The sequence below is a fragment of the Cervus canadensis genome, chromosome 33, assembly GCF_019320065.1.
Source record: "Cervus canadensis isolate Bull #8, Minnesota chromosome 33, ASM1932006v1, whole genome shotgun sequence".
In the NCBI taxonomy this organism is placed as follows: Eukaryota; Metazoa; Chordata; class Mammalia; order Artiodactyla; family Cervidae; genus Cervus; species Cervus canadensis.
In genome coordinates, this window is record NC_057418.1 from 29,582,562 (window position 1) to 29,595,128 (window position 12,567).

Below are 12,567 nucleotides of genomic sequence, written 5' to 3' on the forward strand. Positions count from 1 at the left end.
GGAAACGTGTAACCTTGCTCACAGACGAGAATGATAACAGCAGTAGCTACTGTTTAAGAGGCTGGGCCTTGTGCTTACCTGTTTGTGCCTGTCATCTCCAGCACTCCTGTATGGAGCTGTTATCCCTGCTTTATAGATGAAGCCAAGAGAGCTGACAGAACTGAGTCCAAAGACTCACATAAGCCCTCCCCCAGTGACAGGAAAACCATCTGAAGGGCAAGTGACACTGAAGGGTCAGTAAATCACCAACCTTAGAATCACCTCTGATCTCCTCTGTTCACTTGTGTGTGTGTGTGTGTGTGTGTGTGTGTGTGCGCGCGCGCGCACGTGTGAGTGCATGTGCGTGCTGTGCCACACGGCTTGTGGGATCCTACTTTCCTGACTAGGGATTGGACCCATGCCCCTGGCAGTGAAACCACTGGACCGCCAGGGAATTGCCTATTTTTTTTTTCAGTGTTGAAAACCTAGATAGATGATGAATATACTTAAGCTGGAGTGAAGCATAAGTGGACACTGGAACATTTCTCTACCTACTCCCCTCCGCCAGTACAGGTCTATGAGCCTGTCCTTGCTGAAGAATAGTAATCGCTGTTTTCCCCGGAGACTTTCAATAATAACAACACTAGTGCCCGAATTTGTATCTTTAAAGACGTATTTCAGGATTTGGGAGCTTCTGGGGCCATAACTTTAACCCAGCCTTCCATAACAGTCTTTTTACTTTCTAGTACGGAACAGGATACTGCAATAATGGCAATGAACCGCTTCAGCTTTTTCACTTCTGCAGAAGCTAAAACAACTTCCCCAACATATAAGGGAGCTGGAAAGTTAATTTCCTGGGAAAGAAACACACAGCCTGGCCCTGGCATTTTAGTACCAAGGAGAGCTGAAATAAGTCCATTGATCAAAACTCCATGGACAATTGTCTTTCTAAATCTGGTGTGTTTTGCAAAATCTTGGTCTAAGTGCAAAGGATTGACATCCCCTGTTAATTCTGAGAAGGTGGCCACATCCCTCTTTGTGAAGGCCCTCCTGAGTTCAGCCCGGTCTCCGACTCTGAGGTGCGTGTGCTCTAAGGGCTGCCTGTTCAGCACTGCTTGGCTCAGGCAGATTCCCTTGTGAAGCCTACCCCACCAGAGGCGATGGCTGGACATCACTGGGAATATCTTCAGCACTCTCAAATTCCATCGACAGGAGCTTATGGGCTGCTTCAGTCTCCAAACATTATGCTGGCACCAAATAGTACTTTTGAGAGTGAGGAATATTTTCTCAAATTGAAGACTACTCAATTCAATACTAGTTCCCTACTATTGCCAGATAATGCAAGGAGAAATGGAGAAACCCGAATCACTCTGAAAGCACAGTTCTTGCCTTTATAGGATCCTAACAGGGTCAGAGAGCTCCACAATTTGACAAGACCACTGCTGCATATCCTCAGGATGGCTGGCAGGGCCTTCTCTTCATAGGTTAGAACATCCAAAGGTAAGGCAGCATCAGCCTCACCAAACAGGTCCTTCAGGGCTGAAATAAGCAGCTGTTTGAATTGTGCAGCATTCAGGGCAACTCCACAATCTTGGAATTCTAGGCGCACTTTCATGTGGTGGTACTCAGAGGGATTTTTGTAAACAGTTCTTTCATATGTGGTGGCTGGGGCTGGCATCTTTTTCCAGTGCTGATCACATCTACCTTGAGTCAAGACGGTGTTGGGTGGGTGAAGTCATTTTCAACTTTTTGACTAACTTCAGCCACTGATTTCGTGCCCGCCTGAGGTCAGGCGCATGCGCTCTGCACACGTGGTCGCACTCAGTCCTCTCAGCTGTCTGAGACCACGTTGCAGAGAAGCGCAGGATGGTCCATGGCCTGGCCTCGCCTTAGCCCGTGGCGTCCCGCCGTCCCTCCCTATTTCTCATTTTGATTGTGGGAATGTTGTTAGCAAGACTGAGAAACATATGATCAGAAACTGAGACTTTTGCTATCTTGATAAGTGACCAAGAGACATTGATGGAGAATCTGTTAGCATAAGGGGGAGGCCGTAGATCGAACAGTGTTTAAAAGCAAGGATGCTGGGACACAGCCCTGGGATAGTCTTGGCTCTGCCACTGGCCACTCTGTAAGACCAGGGAGAAGTTACATATGTACTCTCTGGGAGGTATTATCATGGGCTTGATGAATTAACGTGTGTGAAGCCCTTAGCATGCACTGGCGTATGCTTTCCAAACAATGTCATTTATATATTATTGTTAAAATATATACAACATAGTATAGTGTCTGTTTAAGGCCATCTTGATTTTAGCCAAAGGCTCAGGTAATGACTACAAATAGTCTTTGTTGAAAGTGCCTTCCCTTTCAGATTACAAGCTGACTCCTTTTGTCTGTGTGTCCCAAAGGTGAGCGATTTCACGTGGAGCCACGATGGGACGCAAGCACTTATTTCATATCGAGATGGGTTTGTCCTGGTTGGTTCTGTCAGTGGACAAAGACACTGGTCATCTGAGATCAACTTGGAAAGTCAAATCACCTGTGGCATATGGACGCCTGATGACCAGCAGGTAACACCTCTTGAACGTGATGTGTCATGTTCAAACTGCGTGAGCTAAGGGGGAAAGGCGTTAAGTTTGTTTTTTTTTTTTTCAGTGGGTTTTGTCATACATTGATATGAATCAGCCATGGGTTTACACGTATTCCCCATCCCGATCCCCGCTCCCACCTCCCTCTCCACCCGATTCCTCTGGGTCTTCCCAGTGCACCAGGCCCGAGCACTTGTCTCATGCATCCCACCTGGGCTGGTGATCTGTTTCACCATAGATAGTATACATGCTGTTCTTTTGAAATATCCCACCCTCACATTCTCCCACAGAGTTCAAAAGTCTGTTCTGTATTTCTGCGTCTCTTTTTCTGTTTTGCATATAGGGTTATCGTTACCATCTTTCTAAATTCCATATATATGTGTTAGTATGCTGTAATGTTCTTTATCTTTCTGGCTTACTTCACTCTGTATAAGGGGCTCCAGCTTCATCCATCTCATTAGGACTGGTTCAAATGAATTCTTTTTAATGGCTGAGTAATATTCCATGGTGTATATGTACCACAGCTTCCTTATCCATTCATCTGCTGATGGGCATCTAGGTTGCTCCCATATCCTGGCTATTATAAACAGTGCTGCGATGAACACTGGGGTGCACGTGTCTCTTTCAGATCTGGTTCCCTCAGTGTGTATGCCCAGAAGTGGGATTGCTGGGTCATATGGCACAAGCAACTCCTGAAGCTCAATTCCAGAAAAATAAATGACCCAATCAAAAAATGGGCCAAAGAACTAAACAGACATTTCTCCAAAGAAGACATACAGATGGCTAACAAACACATGAAAAGATGCTCAACATCACTCATTATTAGAGAAATGCAAATCAAAACCACAATGAGGTACCATTACACGCCAGTCAGGATGGCTGCTATCCAAAAGTCTACAAGCAATAAATGCTGGAGAGGGTGTGGAGAAACGGGAACCCTCTTACACTGTTGGTGGGAATGCAAACTAGTACAGCCACTATGGAAAACAGTGTGGAGATTTCTTAAAAAACTGGAAATAGGCGTTAAGTTTTAACACAGGGAGGAGGTGGGGAGGAGCCAATTCAAAAGGCTCGTAAAGAGTCACAAAGGAAAAGAGCACAGAGCTTGTCCAAGTAACAACTGACAGAAAAATTTTGTGTGAACCATAAGTTGAGGAAATAATATTCCCCATCAGTATTGTAAATAGAGTTAATAATTTAATTGTACAAAATACTCATACAAATTTAAAATCTAAGGAAGAGCCAATTAATAAATGGATAATGGACATAAGTTCTTCACAAAAGAGGTTCAGCTTGTCAGTAATCTTGGTGGGAAAGTATGTATTCTGGGGGAAAAAAGCAAAATTTATACAGTGAAGGTATATTTTCACTTATTAATAGAAAAAGTGATACAGATGATTTTATTGATCATTCATAAGAGTTTAATCAAATAATTATTCTCATTCATTGCTGGTAATAATATACATTAGATCTTTCAGGAAGCAAAAATTTAGTACGATTTTTAAGCAAGTCTTAAAAATTATCATCTATTCTGATCTACTGATATGCTTTAGGAATTTATCTAAAAGAAACAAAATGGAAAGAAAATAAAAGTTGTAGTCATTAAAGCATTTATGATTGTAAAAGTTTGGCAACAGTCTACTAGTATAAAAACGGTTAAGTAAACTGTGGTATAACCACTTAAAGGATCATATTGGAGTTCAGTAAGTTAGAGATTGTGGTTATAAAGATGGTGTATAATCTGAAAGGGCTCTTGTGATATAGTGTTAAGAAAAGAGCCAGGATACGAAATGGTATGTGTGGTATGAGTACCACATCCTAAAACAACCAAAGGAAACTACCCATCTTGTAAAAAGAACTGAAAGGAAATTAATCACAATGTCACAAGGAGATGGTTACTTTATGCTGATAAGCCTCTGGGTCATTTTTAAAACCTGATTTCAAATTTTCCCTTAATGTGCCTATTTTATATTCATAATAAAGCAATATATAATAACCTAATAAAATTATATATTGATTATTTACTTATTTTTTTAAATAAAACCTTTGTAAATATAAGACTTGTGTTTTCCAAGTACAACAGAATCCATTAAATACCAGGACATTTCACACTAAAGATTTCAGTTTAATTTTGGTAAAATTGAACAGTATAATATGAAACCATAAGTTTGGGGGACGTTTTTTTAATGAATTGCTTGCCTGTAGTCACCGTGTATTTCATATTTACAGTTTTTTCAAGTAAAAATGTTCAGTATTTTTTCCTCTTCTCAAAATTTGTGGTTTGAGAATTACAAAAGATAGTCTCTTCTGAATTTCTGAGTCTCTTCCCTCACCCTCCCCTAGAGGCATCTAATTACCCAGTAGCGTATGTGTGTTTCTGTGCGAAGCACTTGTGTTTATTTATTGCATGGGTTTATCTCTGTAGGCTTCTTCTGTCCCTGCCGTCCGCTCAGAGGCTGCGCCTGCGGCCCAGTGAGTGACCACTCGCAGGCGCTTCTCCTCTCCCTGCTCCAGCTCCCTCCTCTGTGAGAGGGGTGCGAATTATTTTCTACCTCATTCCCAGGGTCTCTGTAATGACCAGATAAGGGAACACATGTGCAGGCCCTTCAGAATATGTCAGAGGAAGTCTCAACTTGGCATGCTCCTCTCGCCTAGAGTGATGGAATCATGAGGCTCCTGTCTCAGTCCCCCGTGAGCTGTGCCAACCGTATGAGTCCAGCAGACTGCACACCTGGAGTGTGACAGGCACGGGGCCCAGAGATGTGGGGGACATGGTGGGTGAGACGCCCGCTTGCCTTTGAGGGCCTTTGACGGGCTGCAGCTTCGAAGCCCAATTGAGGCCGTGGAGTTGATTCCCTAGGCAGGTCGTCAGGACTTCAGGGCAGCTTTGCAGGTGGTTGGGCTCCTGGCCCACACCTCAGTCTAGATGACTGTGTTTGTGGGTCTGTATTTAGAGCTAATGGATGAAGTTTCATTTGAGCAAAGTGCTCCTTTGCCTTTCAAAAAATATTGCCGACCTTGGAGGAATTCAACACAGAGGAGAGATGAATGGATGCTCTGTGGGTCATGTTTGAACTGAAACATTCCTCCCTCTGTCTCTGTCATTCTTTCATATCTCTTGCTTGGTTTCATACTTGGAAAAAGAGTATGAAGCCAGTGTAGTGTTTGTAATGTAGCTAATAACCTTCTGTCTTTGATGTAAACAGCCTCCAGGATGCCCCCCCATCTTTCTTTTTTGATTTCTGTTTTTGTTGCAGTATAATTGCTTTGCAGTGTTGTGTTGGTTTCTGCTGTACAACAGCGTGAATCAGCCGCAAGTATACGTGTACCCCCTCCCTGTGGAGCCTCTCTCCCCCACCCCCATCCGCCTCTCTGTGTCCTCACAGAGCACCAGGCGGAGCCACCACGCTGTACAACAGCTCCCCACTGGCTGTCTGGTTACACACGGTCGTGTATGTATGTCATTGTTACTCCATCATCTTGAGACAGTTCTGATTGTGATGGGACTCTAGGCTGCTTCCTCTTAACTCTTTAAAATACAAGCAGCACTGTTTTACAAACAAGTGATTTTGAGATCTAGCTATTTTCCTATTTGTCATCTATATATTTTTTTCAGTTTTGGGGGGGTGGTCTGGGTGGGTAGACACTGTGGCTCTTCAGACATAAACATTTATAGATATGCAGCCAACTCGCATTGAGCCTTGGCCAAGTGTCTGTTCCCTGTCAGAGCCTTTCAGCTGGCTCTGGAGAACTTGAGGTGTGTCTCCATTAAGAAAGGTAGGCGTGCTGGCAGGCGATCCAGTTTGTGTCTCAGGGCGAACGCCGCTCTCCTCAGAGGACACTGAAGATCTATGCCCACAAGAGCAGGATGGAGGAAAAAGCCTCAGACTTGGAGCTGACAAATTTAGGTTAAATGAAGAAAGAATTTTGTGGTCAGAGTTCTGAGCAGAAAAGCACCAGAAGAAAACTCTCCCTAGTTTCCGCCCTTCCTGGGAGAACTCCAAGAAAGCGGCTTGCAGAACCAGTCCTCTGGGGCGGGGTTCTGCAGAGGACTTCTCAGGCTGGTGTCCTGTCCCATTCTTGTCCCAGTTGCCCATTCTCTGTCACAGCTCCCTCGAGAGGCATGTGATGGTCTGGGTGCGCCAACTGTGTTTGGATTCTTTTAAGGGACCTCAGGTGTCAAACCATATGCTGGTGAGGCGAGTTAGCAACACGTGTTTCCACAGTCAGTGCAGCCCCTGATCAAACAGGGCTTGTTCCGTCCCAGCGTTTACGGTTTCCCTCCCCCAGCCAGTTGCCCTTCCCACTGGACCCAGTCCTGGCCTGCTGGCCTATCCTGCCAGCTCCCCCCTACTTTCTTCTCAGGCTGCCGAGCCCCCAGGCACTGGGGTCTTGGAACATCTTCTCCCGGGGCTCCTCCCTTGGCTGAAGGCCATCTCCCAGCAGCCGCCCTGGGCTCCTGCACTCCTCCACTCTTGCTGGGCTTCCAGCCTCAGCCTTCCCCCCTTTTCTCCTGTCCTCGGGGTGATTTCTGCTGCTGCCTCATGTACATCTCCAGCTCCCCAGCTTTGTGCTGTGCTTCCGTCTCCCTCTCGTCCTTCACATGGAGCCCAGGCTTCCCAGAGACCACCCCCCACCCCCACCCCCAGCCGCCAGAATCCCACATGGTCCGTGCTCCCTGTCAGTCTCCACGACTGCTCGGCACCTCTGTTGCTGATCATCTCCACACCAGGCAGGGCTTGTGCTTAACTTTCCTTCTTCCTTTGTCTGCACCCTCTACTTAGTCACTTAGCCCTATTGAGTCCACCTCCTGAATACTTTATTGCCAGGAACTATTCACTTGTATTGAAAAGTTACAGGTGATTATTCTCAGGCTGACATCAGGGAAGATAGCTAAGGCTCCACGTACCTAAATTCTGGAGTAGGGCTGGTGGATTTGAGGGCTCCTAAGTTCTTCCCAATTCTCCTTGTCTACGACTTCATCCCCGGACTGGTGTCTTCTGTTGTGTCCAGTGGCTGCTTCTGCCAGCCGGGCTGCCTTTTTTTTGGTTCATGTCCTGTGAGGGAATGAGTCGCTCTTCAGTTCTTTGAGTTACTCGAAGGTTCCCATTGGCCGCAGCAGTGGCTTGCACACCGTGCCTCACGGAGTTGGGTGTGGCCGCCTTCTTGGGGTAGGGGGTGGCGTGGGGCTCGGGGAGGAGGAGGCGGAGAACACCCTGCGGAGCCTGGGGCAGCCCCACTTCCGTTAGTTTCGAGGTGATGTCAGGGTGTGACCCTGGTCCTTCTCTGCACACTCTGGCTCCTCTCTAGCTTCCTTTCCTGTTTGTTTTTTACTAACTTTTATTAAAGAGCTGTAGTGTTTAAATGTCAAATAGTACTACTAGGTTTATAATGAATATTTCTTAAAAACATAAAGCACAAGCTACCGTTCAGTCCCTGGTGCCTTCCCTCCCGCCCCCAGGTTCCCGCTCCCTAGGCCACCGCGTTTGCTCGTTTTTCCTCCAGACTTCTGAGTGCTTTTCGGACTCAGGTGTTCTCCAGTGGCTTCCTGCCTGGGAGATGAGGACTCGGCTCTGTCTCCCCGTCCCATGGCCGCCCGCTGTGCTCCGTCTTCCTGCTGAGGGCACACGTGACTCACTCCCAGAGCCAGGGCAGCACTGCCCTCCTCATGCAGTCGTTTGCTCTTTCCAGAATTAGTACAGTTGCCTGACTTATTTGCTTGGTTGTCAGTGTACCAATCATGAATTAATCCTTCTGCTCTCCAAACACTTGAAAAGCTCCTCTGAAGCGTTTCACTACCCCAAGTGGTACCTCTGACTCACTTGTTTCCTGGGCCCTCAGCCTGAACCGGTTGCTCTCGCCTGCGGCACACCTGGAGCCTGAGCCCGCTTCCTCATCTCCTGTTTATATGGGACTGGCACTCGTGTTTCTGTGGTTTGTACCTTCATTTTGGTGGAACACGTCTGTAGAGGGTTGTGAATTTCAAGATGCGCTTTGTCTCTCTCACCTGTTTGGCTGGAACATAGTGGTCACTTTCCAGCTCATCCTTTGCCTCCAGGGACTTGTCATAGCTCTGTGATATTTTCTTTTCGGTTTCAGGAAATCTTATTATTCAGATGTCCTTTTAGATTGATGATTTGATTTTAATTCTCTTCTCTCCCAGTTTCTTTTCTTTGCCTAATGTAATTTTCTAGGTGATGTGCTGAGCTATATCCCTCCCAAGTTTTCTTTGACTTCAAAAAAATTAATGCTATCACATTTTTAACTTTTTGGAGCTCTGTTTTTGTTTTCTGATTAGATTATGATCTGTTCTTTTTAATATATATATCATTTAATTTTTATTTCATGGAGGACAAAACAATGTGAGGATGTTGAGTTTTTGAAGTATTCTTCTTTATTCTTCATTGTCTTTCTTTGCCAGGTTCTTTCTGGTTTGGTTTTGGCTTCTCTTTTTCATATTAGATGCTTTTTCCAAATGTGTGGTGATCCTTGGTTGTTCACACATATTTGTGAGGTGGATACTAAAAAGTAAAGCCTGGGGGCTGGGGTAGTGAGTGGTCCTTGAAGACCCATCTGGACTTCGGAGTCTTGTACTGTCTTCTCTACCATGGCAGTGTTGGAGGTTGGCTGCCTATGGGCCTTAACTGGTGGCTGAACTGGGCTCACTTTTATCATTGAGTTGCTGGGTTTTTCACCGTAGACCCCTGAGCTGTGTCTGCGCCTTCTGTTCAGCCCCTTCTGAGAGTAAGGTGTGAACCCGTCTGCCTGGGAGGGGAGGAGATGCAGCGGGCTAGCCGTTCCTTTTTAAGACGTCAGCCAGTCCACTCTGGGCAGGCGAGCTGGAATCAGCTTTCTCCTGTGCTTTCTGCTGTCGGTTTGGGCTGCAGCTGGCTCTGGTCTGTTCTGTCGCTTACCATGTGCCTGTCTGCTGTCCGCTCTCTTAAGCATTGACTTCTCTGTCTGCTGACTTACTCTCTCCAGTTCTCTGTAAGAGTTTTACACTCATCACACACAACTGAGTGGGTTTTGGGGAAAGTGTCAATCCATCCTGCAAGCCCTCATGCATTTCCAGGCTTCTCTCTGCCCAGCTCCCTCCTTCACACTCGCCCTAGTGGACTAGTTTCCTGAGCTCACATCGCTTTCCTACCTTCGCCCATGCTCTTCCTCCTGCCCTTGCCCCTCTTCTGTCCAGTCAGCTCCCCCAGCCTCGGCGCCTGGGGATGGCCCGGCCCTGGCCTCGCATGAGGACTGTCCGTGTCTCCTCCCATCCTCAGGTACCACACAGACGTGAACGGAATTCTTGGTTTACCCCACAGAGCCTGCCCTGGGGGGACCCAGCATTCATTTTTCATCATAACTCTTTTACACAAAGTCTGATTTTTTGTTTTTTTCAAATCTGTTGACACTTGTGTGGAATCTTTCATTAGTTAGTTAAGGCTGGTTGATTCTTTTTTTTAAGTTCTGTGGTTATCCCTTCTTTAGAAAGCAGTTTGAATGAGGATCCTAATAACTGAATTCTTCCTCTTTCTCGAATCCAAAAATGGTTCCTAAATGTGATCATTGTTGGTTTAATCCTGATCCACGATATAGAAAATTCAACTCAGTGACAGGTATTAGCTGCTAGGATACTCTACCAAGAAAACCCATGTGGTTCCTTTGGAAAAGCTCTTTGCAAGATTGTGTTTGTGTGCTCAGTCGCATCTGACTTTGTGACCCCATGGACTGCAGCCCACCAGGCTTCTCTGTCCGTGGGATTTCCCAGGCAAGAATACTGGAGTGGGTTGCCATTTCCTTCTCCAGGGGATCTTCCTGACCCAGGGATCGAACCCACATCTCTTGGGTCTCTTGCATTGGCAGGAGGATTCTTTACCACTGCGCCCCAGAGCTGTGGTGTCAAGATTTTCAGAAGATTCAATGTTCCCCTTGCCTGGCATGTGTCCCTGTGGTGCTGCCTGAGGCAGTGGGATAGGATTGATGGCATCTTCACAGACCACCTGCCCTCAGATTCTTTACCTCTTTTCTTCTGTGTCATAGCTGGCCCCTCTATTTCCAGCTCTTTGATCTCTTCTTTACAGTAATGAGAACTCTTTTAATCCTGTGCCAACAGACTTTTCAGAGTTAACCTGGAATTCTCCTCTTTCCCCAGTGTGCCCAAGACACCTATTCATTTTTTAATCCTTACACTGGAGTTGGAAGTGCGTGGTGCCCCACAGGTACTGTTTGCAGACCTTGGTCTCCGTGGGGTGGGGGTGCACGGCCTCACTGGTGCTCAGTGTGTGGTGCATAGTTGTTATGAATAGTTACTCTTCTTGTGTGGAGGAGTGAAGTCAGGAACAACAGTTCACCATCTTGGTGACATCCCTCCCAATAAAAACTCATGATGAACATCCTAGAATTACGTTTTAGGAAGTCTGTAGCTGCAGGAGGGAAACTCTAAGGCTCATTGCCTTCAATGAGAACACAAGTCAGCATTTTTTAAAAATCATGAAGGCAAATACTTGCTTTTCATAAAATTCGGAAGTACTGATAATTACTTTGTAGAGTTTATCCAGGCGATGACAGATACAAACTACGATTAAATTATTCAGCCGAGGTTATCCTGTGATGCTCGTGAACTTAGAAAACAGGAGAACAGTCCTTTACAATAGAGGAGAGAGAAGTAGAGCCATGAAAACAAATTTTCTGCTCCAAAGGATTTACAGACACAATCTTACAAGTGGAACCTATTCTTTCAGTAGACATGTATTATGCTTGACCTCCAATTATAAAAAAGAACCACTATTTTTTCCTTTGGAATGTTCTGTTAGGAAAAAAACATTTGTCATATAACCGGAATATTAACGTGTTTGGTACTGATGTTAATAGTCCTAATACAGGAATACTTCACTTTACTAGATTTTAAAATGTAGGCATACTGAGTGTTATAATTATACTTTAAATTTCCATGTAAGAGAATCTTTTTCTATTTAAAAGAATATCCTGTCGAAATTGCCCTTGTTTAGAAGGTAGTTTGGTGTGAAATGAGAATTCTTCACCTAATACATATCTGACTTTAGATTTCCATGAGTAATGTTTGTTTATATACTAAAACTTTTTCAAAGGAGGTGTTAAATACTTTAACAGACCTGGTGTTTTCTTAGACACTTTAAGCCGTGATTTCAAGTAAACTTGAAGGTGTTGTTGTGGAGTTGGTACATCCTAAACAGCCCCAAGAGAAGACTTACCATTTTTTAGGTCTTAGCACATATAGACATGAGAGGGGTGAAATCTTTGCCTCTGGCCTCCATCCTGAAGTTTTGTTGTTTTTAATCTAGGAAGAGAGATTTCTTCTTTTCTTTGCTTTTGAATACAAATTGTAGATAGATCCCACTTCCTCTTAGCAGCTGAAAGTAAGTTTTTCGCAAAATGTATATACTCCCTTCTGATCCTGCTGATGTGATCTGTGAGCCACCAGAGTTTTTACAACAACTTTAAATGCAGACAGTACCATGATGTGGACAACAACATGAAAAATCACTAAAAGTACCCTTTGTGCCTCTGTGACATCTATGAAATGAAAGCTGGTTTTTCTGTACATAATTTGTAAGAAATATTGATATGACCTTTATTGCTCATTTGGAGTAGAGTCAGGACTTGAGTGATACAGCAGGATTATTCAAGGGGGTATTTCAGTGCAGTATTAGTTTATTTAATTGTAATAATTTTAAAAACAAAATATTTAAATCATCAGTATACAGCGTCTTTTCAGAGATACTAATTGATGAAAAAGGAACTATTATGATACTAACATGTGCTTAAAGCTTTAATGCATTAGTCAGTGGAAAAGAATAACTGTTCATTTAATTTTTAAATGTAAGGTTATGAAGTACCAGCATACAAGTCAAGTAGATTTGCTAACTCCTTCAAAGTATTCCAAGTAATAAATGATTCTATAGGGTTTTTTAATTCTATAATTTTTAAAACTGATTATAAAAAATTCAGTAACTTCAAAAATAAGAATAAA

The 12,567-nt window shown here is 44.5% G+C and overlaps 3 protein-coding genes across 3 annotated transcripts in view; 1 reads left to right on the top strand and 2 right to left on the bottom strand.

Moving 5' to 3' along the window:
* Positions 1–12,567, top strand: part of TULP4 (TUB like protein 4) — a 202,002-nt gene that overhangs the window by 140,678 nt on the left and 48,757 nt on the right. The window contains exon 4 of the mRNA XM_043457022.1: positions 2,385–2,546. Within this exon, the coding sequence (XP_043312957.1) occupies positions 2,385–2,546 (162 nt within the window). The remainder of the gene's footprint in view (positions 1–2,384; positions 2,547–12,567) is intronic.
* LOC122433808 (hydroxyacyl-thioester dehydratase type 2, mitochondrial-like) lies at positions 638–1,175 on the bottom strand (the record flags this gene model as incomplete). Its single annotated transcript, XM_043456775.1, has 1 exon — positions 638–1,175. A coding segment is annotated over one exon (519 nt), but the record flags the coding sequence as incomplete, so codon positions are not given.
* Positions 1,169–1,736, bottom strand: LOC122433939 (ribonuclease P protein subunit p14-like). The gene has a single exon (XM_043457033.1). It carries the CDS (start codon positions 1,655–1,657, stop codon positions 1,283–1,285), a length of 375 nt encoding a protein of 124 aa, XP_043312968.1. The 5' UTR covers positions 1,658–1,736; the 3' UTR covers positions 1,169–1,282.